This window comes from Polyodon spathula, chromosome 19 (genome assembly GCF_017654505.1).
Source record: "Polyodon spathula isolate WHYD16114869_AA chromosome 19, ASM1765450v1, whole genome shotgun sequence".
Classification (NCBI taxonomy): Eukaryota; Metazoa; Chordata; class Actinopteri; order Acipenseriformes; family Polyodontidae; genus Polyodon; species Polyodon spathula.
In genome coordinates this window covers 30309390-30328276 of record NC_054552.1, presented here as the reverse complement: position 1 = coordinate 30328276, position 18887 = coordinate 30309390, and the positions used below count along the sequence as shown (strand labels likewise).

Genomic DNA, 18887 nt, shown 5'->3' with positions numbered 1-18887 from the left:
AGGAAACATGTAAAAAAGAAAAATGAGGCAATAGACCTTTTTGCATTAAACCACTTCCATAGTATTTGTTGTTATTTTTGGCCGCCACATGCTGTAAAAATTCCCGTCGTATAGACCAGTGTTTCTCATCCCTGGTCCTGGGAACCCACTGTGAATGCTGGTTTTCATTCCAACTGAGCTCTCCATTACTGAACTAGACCGTTAATTCAACTACTTATGAGCTGAAAACAATTAAAAAGGTCTAATTAAGCAAATGATCTGTTCAATTAAGGGTCTAGTTAAGTAATTTAGAACTCAGTTTTCAAAGAAAACCAGCATTTACAGTGGGCCCCCAGGACCAGGGTTGAGAAATGCTGATACAGACCCTTGTTCTTTCAAAGTTGTGGAATGATGTCAAAACTTTTCAACATTATCGGTTTCGTTTTTTCAGTAAAAGAATGTGCTGTGTATGTATTTCTTTATAAATATTCATTTTATTTATGCATTCTAACAAGTTATCACGGACGATGATGATTTTTAAAATGGGTCACAGGAACTAATAACACTATGTAACACAATTTTTGTTCCTGGGTAGTAAGTGTTATTTCCTAATTGCTTATGCCTCAAAAGTATAGAAAATTGCTATTATTCCCCACAAACTTTGCTTTTGTGACCAGGACAGTGATATTTCAAAATATCACTATTTCCAATGGGAAAACGGGCAAATGTATGTCTTTTCGTTCACATAAAGTCAGAAAAAAACAACATATGAATCCAAATTAATATGTATTTATACTAAATTAATACAAAAATGACTACAAAAGATTTAGAAGTGAGTAGTTTTTCAAGATTTACGATTGTACTGTAAATACAGTATAATCGTAAATCTCGAAAAACTACTCACTTCTAAATCTTTTGTAGTCATTTTTATATTACTTTAGTATAAGTACTTTGCTTTTGTGTCCTGGTCACAAAAGCAAAGTTTGTGGGGAATAATAGCCATTTTCTATATTTTTGAGGCATAAGCAATTAGGAAATAACACTTACTACCCAGGAGAAGTCGGACAGGACAGTCAGAAGGTTAAATGGAGCCAGCGCATACTGTATGTTCCCAAATGGCCTGCTAGGATATGATCAGAATTCCTTGTGTTTATGAGAACCGTCTAACTCGGACGTCGTGATTTTCAACACTGCATTCCAGGCATGCAAACTGCCAGATAATTCACTGTAATATAGTGCGGGATGATAATTCTGACAAGTAGCCTATGATTTTTGGAACTGAAAATAGGACATTACCAAAGCACTCCAAGGCAGAAGAAATATATTCCTGTACCTGAATCTCAGGATCCTTCCATGTGGGCTCGCAGGACATTTTCAGTTCTGTTTGGTACAGACGCTTTTAAGTTTCATATCTGTTTTGTTGGCCAGATGAACATCCATATTTCACTGGAGAGCTCTGTACCACTATAAAGTCACAAATCCATTCCTTAAAAATAAGCTCTTAATTTTGGCACCATTTACAAAGGACAGCCCTCAACTGTTTATTAATATTGTATTAGCTTTCCTTATTTTTCATCTCTTATGAATGAGCAAGTAGCAAATGCTTTTCTAATACCTAGACCATGAACACATGGAATGTAATAGCTGATGAGCTATGAAGCTATGAATCCTGAAAACTACAGCTATGTCTTAAGATATGTTTGCTCAAATTAGTCATTGTGTTTTAAGATTTTGTACCGTCAGAGGGGTTTGTTATTCTAGTGATTTTATCCCTACTTCCTTCTTCAGTACCATGGGAACCTTTTAAATTCTTTGGTGGCTGTGTTTATTGAATAGAATATTATGGGATAGGCCTATATGAACGCATGATCTAAAAATTATTTGACTGTCTTCTCACAGTAGAAGTAACGTTATAATTTTGTAAGCTAATTTTAATCTTTATTCTGTTTTGCTTCCCATATTTCTTGAGAATTTTGAGCGTTCATTAAAGATGAGGAACAATGTGCTACTGGCTGCAAGCTCACCCTGATCACCCGCCATTCAGTCCAGGGCCTCTCTTCAACCATCTCTTATAAGCCTCACTTGTCCATGGAAGGAACACTGGTATGTTCTTACATCTGCTGCAAGACAGGAAAATTACTGGAGCTCTGTGCTTGTGAGTGTTTATTCATATCCACACTGAGACATAGCTAATTCCCCTTTTTTTGTTTTGATGGAAACAAAACAGCTGAATGTGTGAAAAATGACTCGAGATATCCTACAAAATGTCCTTGGACTCCTGACCCGCGCTATTATAGAGCGCTGTTGTTTTCAGGGAACTGTTGAACCAGGATAAAGAGGACTGTGTGGTCCCAGTGGTTAAATAAACGGCCTTATAACCAGGAGGTCCCCGGTTCAAATCCCAGCTTAGCCACTTCTATGAAAGGTGCTATATAAAAAGAAAGATTATTATTGAAGAATAAATTCTTCATGAGTCAAATGCTCTGGCTATACACACAGCACAGGAAGGAACACTTTGGATCTTGGTTATGACAATGCACTGCTCTGATAGAACAATGGCTCACTTCCATTCCACACTGGCAGCTTTCCAGCTGTAGAGGTCAGAGTTGACTAACCCAAGCTGGAATGATCCAAAATTATACACAGAACATAATGAAAGTTTGAATCATTTAGCAGCTTTGCTACCTGAGCCCATAGAATGATTTCCATTACGAGAGACAAAAGGCTGTAGATGTTCAAAATGCAGGACCAGGAATCTGAATTTAAAATGGCTATTTGACTAAACATATTTATAATTTCAAAAAAAAACAAAAAAAAAACTGGTCAATGAAAAATCACTTAATTGTTCTAAGAATGACCTTTTTTTTTTTTTTTTTTTTTTTTTTTTTAAGTGTATCATGGTTAACTATACACCAAGCAACCTGTCTCACGAATAGTGAATAATTAATAAAGGTCTGGTTAATGCATTTACCATGGCAGACAGCATATAGCACAGTCAGTTACCTAGTGGCTGTTTGGATAACAGGCGGTGATATCAAAGTTCAGATAAGGTTTTACTGTATGTGCAATGATAGGACAAGACAGGAGAAGCGTTCTATAGTTAACACTTTTATTGAGATCTGTACATTGTGTTACCTTTGATCAGCTACAATCACAACAGTGCTTTTACTAACTTAACTTTCACATCCACATGAATTACATTCTTTTCCACAGTACTGTACAAAAAACCATAGTGTTGTGTAATAACAATAATTACACACCGGTCTGGGTTATAGCGCATCAGACAATGCTTACAACTTTTACACTCAGGACAGTAATACCACAAACACATTACAACTTCTAATGTGTTCAGTTGTGCCTGTACAATAAATAAGTATAAAATATAACTCTTTAATCAATCTGCTGTATATTAGAAACATATTTAAACATACAAAACACTGACACCTACAATCTCCGAAAAAAGACCAGCTATTTCGGCAAGAGGAAAAGTAAAAGCCTGTGTTTGATACTCAATTAAGAAATTGGCCAATGCCATAGATTTAAAACCTGAATATCAATAACCGTGATAGAAAGAAATATTTGGTATTGAATAGAAACCGTTTATAAAAAGAAAAGCCAATAGTTTTTTTTTTTTTTTTTTTACTGTTTTGATCAATGGAACAAATTTGATTCTAATCTGTCTACATTTCTCGCTGGTACAGAACAAAGCAAGCTTTTTAATATGAAAGACTCCACACCCACCAAAACTTTTTTTTTTGCCATTTAGAATTCAGAGAAACTATAGAACAAACTACCCAAAACGCCACTGGAATGTGACTGGAGTTAACACCATTTACATACAGCAAAAGGAATGCTTCTTTTTTTAAATCAAGCATATTCAATACCCATTACAACCACTTACTTGAACATTGTCACACACAACAAGAATAGACATCAATAACACTATGCTGTAATACACGCATGCTCTTTCTAAGCAGAAATCAGTAGTCCTCTCCCTCAACCCCCTTAGACTCAGACAGTTACACTGAACAGTGCTGGCAGCAGGAAGCAAGTCCCTGTTTTCATCGAAGTTTCATTTTCTTCACCACAGGAATTGGCAGCACTTGATGAATTTTAGCCGCTTCGTCGTCTGTGATGAGTTTCACCCAGTCAGGTTTGTAACTTCCTTTGAACCCCACAAACACCAGCTTGTCTACAAGAAAGAGAACATAAAAAAGAACCGTAGAAGCTAGTTATCAATAGTGCGTTTGTGTTAATAACTTAAATGTTAAACACAACGTACAGTATATAGAGTATATAAATTGGTAAAATGTGCATATGTATGCATGCATCTATGAATGTATCTATGTATGCACATACATACACGTATATTGAACAAGCTTTACTTTGTAACTATGCTTATTTTTGTATTTGGTAATTGATAATTAATTTAATGCTACAATTAATTAAAATCTGTCTGAATTTGAAATATCCTGACCTCTTGTGTTCAGATTTATGTACACGTTTGCCCTGGAATATCAATGAATCTGACACAGTGCCACCTGCTGTTATATTGTACAAACTTTATTAGAATTTAGGACACAGTAAAGCAGGCAATCTAGTCTTAAACCAGAATGCATGTGCATGACTTAATTGTGTGCTGTATATGCAGATTATTCAGGCTGAGACTAACCTAGGTACAATACAAACTATCATTAGAGAAGCAACACCCCTGCAGCGTGAATTACCTTTTAACTTCACATTGTTTTCTGCTCCAAGTTTTTCAAGTATTTTAGTCCATGGCCCTTTGGTTACCAAGCGTCCTTTTGAGGTCATCATCACAATAGACCTATAAAACACATCAGCATAAAACACAGTATGAATAATTACAAATTCGCTCTCACAACCACCCCTGGAGATGTGCAACACGCAGTCTAAACACTCTGTGACAGCTACACAATGCAGAGTGTTCTGTGAAATGACTTGCAGTGTAAATAGCATTTTTGTTTGATGTGCATGCCACTAAAAGCATTTCAGGTTGCTTAAACAATGGATGATTAGCTGTAATACAGATGCTTCCCCACGCACAGCACGAGATGCTTGCGGACAAATACAAAGGGCAGCTGCGCTGTAGAATACAAACTGTGAATCCCTTAGGGGAGTGCTTTCCCGAGTCAGTGAATGAGATAAGGTTTTGCGGATTCTTACTTTAACCCCATGTTGCTAAGATCCTTTTCTGATTAATATAAACCCTATCAATGAAGCTGCTGTCCTGCAGAACAATGGAAAGCCCCCAGTCTTCGGATCTGCTACTCACTCGTCTTTGAGGCTTGCTACGTAGTTCTCGATTTGGGCCGGGATTCCCAACAGAATTGAGTTTCTAAACCCTTTGCTGTCCAGCACCTTCCCATACTGACCGTCAATGACAGTCAGCTGGACTCCATCCTCAGGCTGGTAATGTTTATTCCCATTGACCTAACAACAGATAACATCAGAAGATTCATACTCTGCAACTTACAGAGTAATGCCAATAACAAAAATAATGCCTTAAATATGTGTCAGGTTTCTCAAAATGCACATTTGTGTAATATTTCATTTGTGTTTACACAAAAGTTAACTGTGTATATATACAAGTCAAACGCATTTAATAATTAAATTATAATGTGGATTTTTTTCACATGATACACTATTTGACGATCTCCCACAGTTCAGTTTCAGTGTGGTTAGACATTACAAAGAAACAGAAGAATAGCAGGACCCAACAGATGATACAGCATTTGATTCAGCGCCCCCTTCTGGATTATTAATGTATAATAAAGTGGGATTTAAAGTAGCTGATATGGGATGGGGTGTAAAGCTGTATAGGGGCCTACCTCAGCATAAGCAAAATCATCCTTGATATGGAAAAATCTGGTATTGGAGGACTCCAGCTTGGCCTCTAGGAAGTGCTCCTTTGTGCGCTGTTGAAACACAGAGGGGAAACTGTTCACTGAGAGCAGGAGTTACACATTAACTTGTGTACCATGAAAGGTTCAAATAAAAAGGTTAGTTGCCTGTCAATACTGAAATGTTCATTCATGTTAGCTTTTATTGGTTGTTGGTAGTGTGCCTCATTAGAACACCATTGATGCCATACCAACTTGGGGCATACTCTTATTACAGTGGCCCTGTAAAACATTTCATAATCCAAAGTGGTTCTGGGGTGCAATATAAATGTGGCAAACATTTATTCACATTTCAGTTGAAATTACAAGAGAGAGAGAGAGAGAGAGAGAGCGCAGAGCTCTCATACTAGTCTTTCAGGTAAGGTGAACGGAGACTAAAATGAAGGATCAATCATTCACCAGCTTTGAAGTGGACAGCTTCTTTGGCATTGGCACATCTACAATGGGCATCTCTGCATATCTGGGATAAGCCTGGGCTGTACAGTCACTCGGGCCACTGCCCTTGGGGATCACAGCTTTGATCTTTATTCTCTCGCAGCCCTTCACTGAACAGAAGGCGAATTCGTCTTTCTCGTTTTGTGCTGTCAGCCTCAGGAAGAGCAGCCTTGAGGAAACAGAAATAAAGCACAGAGCTATTTACAAACAGAATCCTGCGAGTCAGCAGGGGAGCATCAAAGCTGTCCAGATATAATAATAGCACTTGCAGACAATCTAGAAGGACCTAACTTAATCATACAGCTTAATGTGCTCTTCTGTGCCACCTCATGAACACACATTGCAGTGATGTATGAATTAGATATTCTGATACCTGCATGTAAAACATGCTGCAAGAGAGCTAGAAATTGCAGCTGAGTTTTGCAAACATCTCAGTCAAATTAACACTGGCTGCACACTTCTAAGGACATATGGAAAATTAGCATTAGAAAAAGAAAAAAAGTGTTGCCTCGAGTTTTCGAGATTGCCAATACTGACAAATTCTTCGCTATGAATTCACTTTGATTTACTACAATTCAGCATGTTTGTAGTTGGAGTGGATGATGATCCTTACCCAGTATCCTCTTCCCAGTAGTAGTAGCCCCTCTGCGGGTGACTATGGGCTAGTTTATCTTTTTGGGAAGTTTGAAAGAAGATCCCGGTCTTGTGAGTTTGTTTGGTGAGGCGGTTGTGGACATCAGAGATGATGGAGAAGGTTGTTCCTTTAGGATAGCAAAACCCAACCTGGATCCAGTCATTCCTATGAAGAAAAATTCAAGAGTACTTTGAAATTGAATGTAATTCTGTAAAATATTCACTAGATGGCGCTGGTGCAGAAACTGGGAGATTACGTGGATAAAATACACAGGAAATCTTACATGCTTATGCGGTACTTTACAAAAAGTGAAAAAACGAGTAAAGCATTGTATGAGCCACAATTAAATGTAGGCTGTTTACATACCAGAATACTTTTATATTTAAATATGTAACATTCAATGTGGAACCTAAAAATACACACCAATAACGTTAAGCAATTGATCACCACACCAGTGGGTTGTAATTTGAACACAGCCTTACCTGTTGTAGTTGATGAGCCATATGGTGAGTTCCTGAGGAGCTGTCCCGCCCCAGTGGACAGTGTATCCCTTCTGCAGGGTGACCACAGGCTGGTACTGCTGGTAGTGGTTCTTCTTCCCAAGAGCCCCCACCAGAGAGAAAGGGTGCTCAGGGTACTCGTCTTTAATCATCTTCATGTCCAGGTTAGCTGGGTTACGGGCTTGAATGTAAATCTGTCAACGATAAGGCAGCATCCAAACCCCATGTTAGACTATATTAGAACAAGCTATACTCTCAGTTACCGTTTTGTATTTAATTTATAGCAGTTTATAGCAGGGGGAATTCATAAGCAAAAGGTACAGTGGCACTATGGAGGTTGAAACATGAACGGAAGAAGGGAATGAACCTGTGCATAGCGGCCACTGCAGATAGCTGCCCTCCAGTCTGGGACATCGATGCAGTCTGGGTGCCTGAGGAGCCAGTTATCGTCCTTCACGAGGAACGCTCCTGGGTACTCGCTGACAGAGCCGTCGACGTCGTGGAAAATCGTAGTCTTGTCTCCATCCATGTTCATCCTGTTGAACCAGGGACCCGGCTCCCCAAAGAACACCCGTGATGTGATCTGCATGAAAAGAAGCAAGTATCTGTTAGACATGGTGCAAGGGTGCCCTCTGCAGACCACTGCTAGACACACAGGGCTTGTCGCCAACAGCATATTGATGGGGTTTCATTACAGTAACAGCGTGAAGAAACTCGAGAAGATGCGCACTGTATGAGAAATGGAATCCATCCCATCCATGCCTTGCCTTGGAATACTATTAGTGTTGTATTGCGCCTTGACAAGTTTAAATTACATTAAAATGGACAGCATTCAAGTACCAGTACTGCTTTAGTAATGTATATTTGCTGGGAGCTTACCAACAAACCTAAGTACATATTTCCTTTGATTTGCTGTCTCAAGTAATGCGCAGTTTAAGGAGACCGTGTCAGCTGTGTGCAGGCAGACGTACCGGCACATCCTCGAAGGTAATGTCAGTCACGTTGTTATTGGGGCAGCTCTGCCAGGAGTTGTTGAGCCTGAAGCCAAAGGCACTGGTGTGGCGCCCGTCGAGTGCAATAAATTTGCGGAAAGTGCAGTTCTGGACATTGATGGGCCCATCGTAGATCTGCATTCCCCGAATAGGAAAATCCCTGAAAAATCACAAAAGGACAGATGTAAACTTATAATTAATTGAATAAACAAACAGGGTGGGTAAACTGGCAGATAAGCTACAATCACATCTATGAGCTGCTCTTGTGCTTTACTGGTACTCATAAGAACACTGCCACACATACATTGCTGATAATGGGCATCTAAAAATACAGGAGTGGGGTCATGTAAGTAATTGCGTAAGTTTTGATGACTTGAGACAAGTTTGAAAAAGACAGCAATAACATGCAGTTTTCTTGAACCACATACAAGATGTTTTGTAGTGGGATTCTGTTCCTGGACAGAATTAGTCAGAGACAAGTCAAAACCCCAAAGTGCCTTGCTCTTAGTCATTTGCTTACTGAGGACCTCTTGAATGCTATTTCAAAGACCTTTCTCTATGTGTACTCTACAGCACTTACACTCCTCTGGGGAGCATCCTGCCGTTGAGATCCAGGCCCCCGGGCCCCCAGATTCGGTTGTCCGGGGTCTCCATGCCTCTGTTCTCACTCTCCCCAACAAACAAGGAGTTCTTCACTTCCTGTTTGGAGCCGTCGTCATCGGGGAACGTCCCACCACTGCAGAGTGGGCAAATCATGAGTCTGCCGTTTCAAATTACCATGCATTAAAAAAATAAGCAAAGGAATCCCAACGGTTCTTACCTGGCCAGAGTAAGTCCAATTCCATTGTCAGCAAACCTGCACAAGAACAACACATGTTCGGGTTACCATGTATTAGTTTGTTGAACAGCATTCCAGTTGTAATGCGGTATTTCATTCACAAGGCAGTCCTGTTCTCTGTGTGCATTTAAATGAATTGGATAATGACTCCAAACTCACTGGCAATCATCCAGCCACACATCCCCTCCTCGCAGCCACGCACCATGGTCTTGGTTCTTGTAGGCGATAAAGTGCTTGATGATAGCAGGCTCTCTGGGTTTGAAGGGATCAGCATCCTTATGAGGACCGTATCTGTTCAACCACAAGCATACAACATCAGGGGCTGTGATGTCCTGGAATTGGCACATACATATGATAGTATATGCTGTGTCTCCCATGAGTTTCACAGCAGTTGCAGATGTGAAAGTCACAAGGAAAACTACTGAAAGGCAATACAATATATGTGTTACTCACCTTGCCCCGATCAGAGAGAGAAAAGGTCTCTTGTCATTTGCATTGGCTTCTGTGGTTTTAACTCCATTGTCCAGGATCATCCCAGCCTGGTCGGAGGGAATCAAATTCAGTAACATCAGAACTGGGAACAGACAGAGACTCACAGCATATAAGGAAGCATTTGGCAGGAGTTCACAATACATTTGTACTGAAGAAGATGATAAATGAGTACAAGCTGTGTACTGCAGCACACTGGAAAAAAAACAACAAAAAACAGGAAAAGGGAGGCACTTAAGAATAACTAATCCCGGTCAGCTTGTTCTTTTTTCATATTTGGAAGCTAGTACCTGGCAAGTGTGTTGAATCATTATTAATAACCCTGATGAACTGCAAGCTGACACGACCCAGAGCTGGTAATGAGTTTGTCCTCAGCATGGCCTGCAAACTCACCCTGTAGTTCGAATGCGCCCGGTTGTTGAAGAACTGCCCCAGGGGCATGTGCTCCGTGTGTCCAGGGGAGTACAGACCTTCTGAGGGTCCGGTGGGAACGTGATGGAAGATGAACCAAAATCCAGTCTCCTGTAAGGGAGCGGGAGGGCAAAGGTTGGAGGTCTTATCAAAATAAAGTTTGTTGTTTTTTCAGGGTACTCATTCAAAATATATGGACCCCTTGGTTCTATCTGTCACACTCTACATGGTGAACAGGATATGACAGATTATATGCCATATGTTTTATGCAATTATGCAATGGGGGGAGGCATGAGGGGACAAAGGTTCAGAGATCTCGCAATTCATAAACTCATCTGACCTTTTTTTTATTTTTTAAATAACACAGCAGTTTTGACATTGCGAGCCTGTGCCTCATCTGAAACAAATCAACAACTGGCAGTGGTATCCGTAACGAGCCTCGGACTATTCCATGAATGTAAACAGATGAAGAAATGTACTCACTTCAGACCCAGCAGCTGCACAGTTGATGAGGTTGTTATTGGGGTTAGCCATCCAAAAAGTGGATGTTGCGCTGTCAAGAGAAACAAAGCCATTGATTCAATTTCAAAATGAATTTGCTCCTCAGTGTACAAAAATGACAGCAGCAGAGCATGAAGCTTGCTACTAACTCAACAGCACAATGCAATTCACATAGGGAACTGCCGTGGGGTTCTACACGTCTAACATGTCTCAAAATAACTTTTTTGATATACTGTACAATAACATTACATACCATGGTAGTCAGATAGCTAACGACTAATGTTTAACTGTTTGACTGCCTGCATGAGATCCTTACATATTACCTACTAAATAGTTTAACAGGCAATAGTGCAAACTAGGGGAGAATGCCAGGCTATATCATTCTGGAACTGAATCCAAGTGTGCAGAAATGGATGATATGTGAAGACCAGATGGTCAATGAGCTAAACCTATCAAAAGCAGTTAGCTGTACCCTCCTGTGACTTCGCCTTTTTAAGTGCTGGTTAGCACTTGCATATGCATTTGTCAGAAATGCTACATTTGGAGGGGGGGGGGGGGGGATCTGAAATTTTAGGAACTGCCCCATGCTTCAGCAAATATCCTGTCATTTGAAGTGAAGATTTATTTAGTCATCAAATCTTGTGCCATTTGTATGGATGAATATTAGTCTTTCCTAGGGGCTTGGACCTTTAGGGATTCCAATGTTTTTAATGCAGAAAAGTCAAGTATGTTGTTGATTAAACACACATTTAATTGTCAGATTGAAGTGTTTCTTTGTGATGTTCTTCCAAGGCAGTCACCCGTTTTAAAGGCTACTGGCTATCAGAGTGAGCTGTTAAAACACACCAAGCACACTGTTGAGTACCATTTATCTTGGAAAATACCAACCAATTCCGCTCCCAGCAAACTGGCCATTATTTTGCTGGATACAAAATCACAGATTTCAATGAACTGTGTCGTCTTTGCAGAGCCAGTGTGTATACACATAGTGATGCAATGAAAATGAATTGAACTGGTTTTCTACCACGTTATACACATTTTCTACCAATTCATGTATATTGATTAACTAGTAGAATATGTCACCAGAAAAAATATAATTGCTGAGACAGAATAAAACTGCAGCAGCAAGTTATTATGCTAATTTGAACAATCTGATTGATCAGCACACCCACTCCGGTGCGGCTCCACAGCTTGGTGTTGGGAATGCGCTCCTCTTACCTGCAGTCTTGTCTGGGTTTGGCTACATAGCCGGGAAACGCCCCGGCAGTGATCACGCGGCACATTTTACTGTCTCTGTCAGATGGCAAGAGGGTCCCTGCCTTCACAAGCAATCCCAGGCAGTGATCGAACGTATTCCTCTCCTCTGCCCCATCCTCCGTGAAGAAGCAGTGCCCGAGGCTGTCATATCCCACCACATCCTTTACCTGCAGCACACACAAGGCACTACGACTTTTAGAGTTGCGGTTCCTAAAGCATGCTCGTTTTGTGCGATCACAATTAAAGCTTAAAAATAGACCTTTCAATGATCAGTCGTTGCTCAGAAAGCGATCACGCTGTTTTAATTCCCATTGTAAAACACACAGAAGCAGGCTGCCATAGTGCAATCCATTTCTCTCCCGTCAAATTGCTTGAGAGATAAGTTAGATTAAATATAATGAGTCATTTAGGCTGATCACCACAGGTGCCAATTTGCAATCTCAGCTGTCCAATTTGGCTTTCTTATTTAAAAATAAATGTAATTCCGCTTGTGTTAAGTGATCTGCCATCCTGAGGATTGCATATTACTGAGCTGACTTCATTGACTACTCAGCATCAACAGGTAGCTGCAAATGTATTATAATCACTGTAGCAGTAAAACTAACACAGCAAGCAGACAAAGGGAAATCATTTACAAACAGAGTGGAAAATGCATTACTCGAGGTAGGAGAAGGTAGAGGTTGTCAAACTTAATTAACCCTTCTACACTGGAAAAGACCAAACAAGGCACTTCACTAATAACAGGAGTTAGCAGCTACTGTGCATGACGTCAGAGCCTTTAGCTTTGGAGACTTACCTTGTGGAAATACCACTACAGGATCCTCTAACTAACATGGCATTAACATTTTAAACTGTTTCTGTAGGCAGGCTATGTCATAACTTATAAGAAAGAAACACACCTAATACAACGCAAGTGTCTAACCAGCATATGCATTTATTTATTTTTTTGCAAAGCATGTGCCACTAATTTATATTTTTAAACATCTGATGACTTTGTCTGAGCTTGGTCTCCAATGAGATTGTGACATGGCTCTAGTTAAAAGAGGGAGAAAGCTGTGCTGCAAATCCTAAAGTCTTGGTCATGCTGTAAACAACAATATGGGTAGAATAACCAAAATTCTGGAATGATGAAACAGAATTTAAAACATCTGTTTAGGGCGTGCAAGGACTGTAATACTGCAGTGTTGCATTTTAATAAGAGTAAAGGATCAAAATGATTTATCAGTCAATCAATCAATATTGATTTTATATAGTGCCTTTCATAGGGGACCACCATCACAAAGCGATTTAGTGGGCTGGCCTTAAATGCACGGTTCATGAAATGATTATAAAGAAGATGGGATGGCAATTCTTACTTGTAGGTCTAAGGCATAGAATAATAATTAATAATCATAATAAATAACTGAGTAATTATATTTTCTGCATATAGCTTTTATGCCATGTAGCCAAATATGATATTCTGTGTCAGTCCCCATGTAAAAGGATAACTGCTGTTTTGATATAGAGTCATTATCCCCCCTATGTTAAATTAATTCTCAGGTCATTGCTCACCAGCAGTCCATTGGAGCCGTGCACAGTGACGCAGCGGGAGAAGGTGTGGTGAATGGAGAGCCCCTTGACGTAGGTGGGGGGATCATAGCCCCCCTTCTCATCCACATCTCCATTCATGTGGAAGTGGACGGGGTAATGGCCCATCAACTGCTGCCCCATGTGCTTCATCTCCACCCCATCAATGTGGACAGCCTTGAACCCGTGTTCTACCTGGGGATTACAGTGAACAGAATACTCCCAATCAGTGCTTTGGAAGACAGCAGAGCGATGTTACAACAGTGCACGTTTATTTCTAAAACTGCTCCCTGAGCTTATGCTGTGGTTGAGAAACTGAATATTCTCAAGGGGACATGCAGAATGTGTGTAAAATAGGATTTCAACATTCCTTTGGAGAGAAATGCTCTTTGATTATAACTAGTGATTACATTGTAATATTTGTAGTCATGTTTATACCAAATGTTATGTTAATAAACAGCCTTGTATTAAACATATACACCATTAATATCATTTAACAATAACAGGCCGTGACCCTTGCTGTTCAGCAGTGTTTTTAGTTCTGCAATGTCAAGCATTTTTTAAACAATACCAAACTCTTTATGCAATTTAATGCTTATTTGCCCTATTTTTGATGTTGTTTACTAACCACATTTTATTGAAAGCATCTGGCAATCATGAGGTTCATGAATATTTAAGCCAGATTTCTTAGTGGTGTCGCTTGCTTCTCACTGTGAAACACGGCCGTGCAGTCAATCATGTTTCACAGTACCTTTAAATGTCCTCCAAAGGTGTCAAAGTCGAAAAACTTGCAGGCGTCGTTGCCGTAGCACTGCGCTTCCATCTCGCCCTTTATCAGGATGTTTCTCGTCAGTAACCCCACTTCTGCACGCATGTCCACTCCGTCCACCTCCTCTCCTATATGCAGGTACTTTGCTTTTCCTGCAACAAATACAATACCATATTTCAGCTCCTCTGTAGGAACCGATGCTGAATTCTTGTAATCTAATGTATACCAAGGTGTAAGAGGATGTATAACTGGGGCTACATAGATAACAGCATTCAATATTCTTTGTTATTTTCCACGTGGTCTTGCAGTAGAATACACGTGTTTAGGCTCCTGCATTAATGGTTTAGCACCAGGCTGATCCAGATTTTGAAAATTCCTCCGGTAGTACAGTTCATGTAAGAACAAGGTGAGGGGGCAATCTTTTCTGGCAGCCCTCAAAGTGAAGTAACAATTGTGTTCTCATCACAGACAGAGAAAGGAAGAAATGTTTTCTCTGGAACGCTGGGATCCATGCCTTGCTGGTAATATTGAGCAAGTAATATACTGTTTAAAGCGTAATTCTACATTGTCAAGGAGTTAGTGTTTCAATTATGCTCTTTTTTTGTTAACTGGGGTATAAACGAGATGACTTTTTTTTTTATTTTTACGCAACATCACTGGTGTTATCAGTAACAGTAAACCATGCATTAATTTCAACATTGTTTAACCAGATTGTTGCCATTAAAACCAGCCTCCTCATTTTCAGTGCAGCACTGTGGAGTTTAATATCCCTTATGGGAGCCTATCTTACAGTATTTCCTTCCTCTTATCTGATTTCTTTTTTGGCCACTAAGAGGCAGTGTGTGATTTGTTTGTAAGAATATAAGCACCACCTGGCTTCACGAAAGTCTGTCAAGGAATAACACAATTCTATAACTGTTTTAGTTTCTGTATGTAAAGCACTTTAACAATGTGTTTAGTATAACAACTGAGATAGCTGACTGTAATTTCTGCTGATGGCCCCCCGGCAATAAGCAACAAAAGCATATGGTGAGCAGAAAAAGCAATCTGACTTCAAATTGAAACATTGATTTAAAATGTGATTTCATTCAGGACCAGTGGCCTAGTATAACCTGTAATCTAAAGGAAACAGATTGAGGGGGAAAGGAGTAAGGCATTATAAAAACAATTGCACTCAGGCAGGGCTGCAGAGGTAACAGGCTTGTTTATTTAGTATCAATTAGTTGCCAATTAGTTATTATCCCAATTAGTTGTCATAGATAAAGATTTCAAAAGCCAATTTATACTTTGTCAAAAACGCACTTAAAACATTCCGGCAAAACAGGTGCATTATCCTTTCTGAAAGCCTTCATTCTCCTTTACAGTATATCCACTTTACAGCATTGGTGTAAATCATTTCCAAGATTAATGGACAGTTTCGTGACATTTTATTGATATCAAGTCCCCTGCAGCACAATACATGACAAACCACTTCTTCTCTTGCGCTCCACAATGTCCTCTTATTCACAGATGCCACAAGCCTATGTGAGGAGTATAATGAAACAAGCTATATTTAAAGCCGGTGATGTGTTATCTCAATTTGCTGCAAGTAAAATACAGCATGCTCTTTATGCATTATAACTTGACAGCATGATGAATGAATTGCTAGCTTTGGGAGTTGGATGCTAAACTCGAAGGATGTCACCTTTGGCTTTGGAAGAGCTTTACAGTACATGTTTGTAGAAAGGACAAGCAAAAGCTTCATGCAGGAACTGAACCTAGGACTCAAGCAACAAAAAACAGACTTCTAATGCTGGACCAAAAAACCAGCTCCCCTAACTTGGATCAGCTATGTATTCCAGTAAGCTATAAATAGTTGTAGGATGCTAACAACAAATGTACATCTGCCACTCAGGAAAGCCTTCATAACTATTATTACTGCAAAAGGAGTCTCTTCAAAACCCACACATAACCACAAAAGGTTTAATTTCTCCAGCAAAGTACTCTTAGCATCCAATACAGACAAGTGTTCCTTATTCTGTACCATCGCAAGCCAAATCTAGGAATTATTGCATATGAATAAATCAGCACACGAGGGGTGAATTAATATGATGGGCTCTGTTCAATTTAATTAAAGACAGAATAGCATGCCCTGTAAACAGACACACTCATCCAAGTGGAAAGATGTCATGCAGAGTTACAGCCTGGCTTTTGTGTTTTTTATACAAAAATAAAGGCACTATAGAAATGAGAATTGTTGTTGTTATTTTGGCCAGTACTGTATATTAGATTTTCAGCACATCGTGTTACATATTATGAAAGCTCCTTCCAGCTATGATTGATATAAAATATTTAAATGAGCATAGTCTGGTCTGTTCCAATTTACTGACTGACAAATATAAAATGATGAATATTTTCAGGCTCAAAGAGGAGTTTGGACAGCTAGCTGAATGACATCCTTCATTTTTACTGATCATCCTCCAGGATTTGTTACTTCCTACAGTTCCTAATGTATGACATGGATTTTCCCATAGCTGAACCCCACTGTCTGGCCAACACAAATCTTTAAAAATGTCAGTCTGCTGCCACTTCTATTTATAATAGCTAATTAAAAAGCTGCTCTGAGCTTCATCCTTTGGCCCATTTCATTTTCTGTCCATTCTGCCCCAAAACATATTATTAAAAATATTGCCTTTTTCCTTTTTTTCTTTTTTAAAATGTTTTCACGTGGTGTTTAGCAGTATTACTTCTTCTACCTGATCTCTTTCGCATAAACACATTTATATCAGTGGAAGTTAGAAACAACCTCAGAGTTTGATAGTCACCCTCAGTGCAGCTCTCCATGGTGTTCACCAGGGATAAAACCATCCCATGAACACTCAATAAGACAAGCACTTCTCTTTCTGATCCCTAATAAAGACTCAGAATTCTGGTGGATGGTCAGGCACGTAAATACATTCTCAAAAGCATAAGCAGTCCAATGCGTTTCTCAACATGCCATGCTTTATGAAAACAGCCAATGTGGCACCACCTGCTGCACATTCCTGAAGCAGCATGTCTACAGAGGGAAAACAAACAGCTAATGTTCTCCACAATTACAGCGAGATGAAAGTCCAAATGAAATTCCCATGTTAACCACCAATTACAGTTTGCCTAAATGGAAAAGAAAAATAGTGTTCTTGGCTTTTGAAGACATTTATTTTTAACAATCCTTGGCAGTTAAAACCTGGGTTATGTTTTTATGTATGCCCATGGGTTGAAGGCAGATTTATACAGCATTTTAATACTTTAGTCACGTTTAATGTAATTGTGTCAATGTTTTTTTTTTTTTTCAGCCAAGCAAAGAAATGTGGTCTAGAATTTATTTAACACCAATTTTGATTTATTTGTTTTTGCAGTATAACTGTAGGCTGACTTGAAGGTTCTTGGAGGTTGATGATGCTGAAACAGAGATGAAAGAATGAGTGAATTCATGCTGGATACAAGTCCCCTGCGATCAATATCTGCAGGTCTGTTTTTCTCTTTTTAGATCAATACTGTATTTTTGAATTAAGGTCTTCCAGCAGTGGGAAAGATCAATCTCCAGAAATGCCGGGCGACCTCACTTGAACCCTCTCGCTACACTCTCCTGCCTGCTCCCGGGGTTACCGTTTTCCGCTGCAGACTTTGGGAAGCGGACGAAGCACTAGATTGTTAATAGAATAATAATAACACTAACATTTGAAAACAAACATACCTTCAACTTTTATCTGGTTTGATGCGCATGCCGGGCAGGGCAGGATCTTGAATTCTTCAGCCTGGTACATGGAATAATCTGTACTGGCAACCACTATGGTATCACCTGCTTTCCAAGTCTGCCCATCTTCTGCAAGCTCCAGTACTGTGGTGTTTGAATGGGTATCGATTGTTATGGTCACCTGTGGCCTCACTGCAAATAAACATACAAAAAAAACTTTATCAATGCAGGCACATTCAGAAAGTGTAAGAAATCACAGCTTTCAAGTGTTTGTCAAGTTTCACACATTTGGCAAATATACTCTATCTCCAAGCCTTGACTTGCCTCATTAAATACAGCAAGTGTGGAAAGAATTTTAGGCACCCGCCTCGCCTTTGATGTTTTAGGTGACTATTGCCTGAAATATGATGGTATGCTGGCACAAATTGACCAGAACAAGTGCTGTAAAAGGAGTTGAAGATAATTAAAGTTAGGTGACACCTTAAGGCTATGCTCAGCAGCAGTGTGAAAAACATTCTACAATACATTCCACCTGAAGCATTAACAAAGGGCCCTCTGCATTCTGTTGCGCTGAACAATAAACCATGAACAACTATGGGTGTGTCATTAAACTGCATTTTAACGACAAGTTAATTACAACAGAGTAAATGTATTGACTCATGTCACCGGGTTCCTTTATATTTCATTTGACCACTCCTATTTAAAAAACCACAAAAACAATTTATCCCCATGGATTTTCCTGGAACAGTGTAAGATCTCATGGCCAATACTAAAATCAGTCATTTCATATTAACACTTTCATAACTTTGCAGAAAGGAAACCCTACTGTAACTAAACACTCAACTAACAGTCATGGTGTGTTGGTAATAGAGTTCCT

General features: G+C 39.6%; 1 protein-coding gene across 1 annotated transcript in view; it reads right to left on the bottom strand.

Moving 5' to 3' along the window:
* Positions 1–3074: 3074 nt before the first annotated feature.
* The window catches only part of LOC121294742 (cell migration-inducing and hyaluronan-binding protein-like), a 48441-nt gene continuing 32628 nt past the window's right edge, over positions 3075–18887 (bottom strand). Inside the window, exons 11-29 of the mRNA XM_041218798.1 lie at positions 18011–18202; positions 14278–14447; positions 13512–13721; positions 11922–12127; positions 10686–10755; positions 10185–10313; positions 9756–9841; positions 9462–9593; positions 9285–9320; positions 9045–9200; positions 8444–8624; positions 7840–8055; positions 7455–7666; positions 6952–7137; positions 6303–6507; positions 5832–5918; positions 5276–5433; positions 4707–4807; positions 3075–4171 (exon numbers count right to left, since the gene is read on the bottom strand). Of these exons, the coding sequence (XP_041074732.1) occupies positions 4041–4171; positions 4707–4807; positions 5276–5433; positions 5832–5918; positions 6303–6507; positions 6952–7137; positions 7455–7666; positions 7840–8055; positions 8444–8624; positions 9045–9200; positions 9285–9320; positions 9462–9593; positions 9756–9841; positions 10185–10313; positions 10686–10755; positions 11922–12127; positions 13512–13721; positions 14278–14447; positions 18011–18202 (2864 nt within the window). The 3' untranslated portion in view covers positions 3075–4040. The remainder of the gene's footprint in view (positions 4172–4706; positions 4808–5275; positions 5434–5831; positions 5919–6302; positions 6508–6951; positions 7138–7454; positions 7667–7839; positions 8056–8443; positions 8625–9044; positions 9201–9284; positions 9321–9461; positions 9594–9755; positions 9842–10184; positions 10314–10685; positions 10756–11921; positions 12128–13511; positions 13722–14277; positions 14448–18010; positions 18203–18887) is intronic.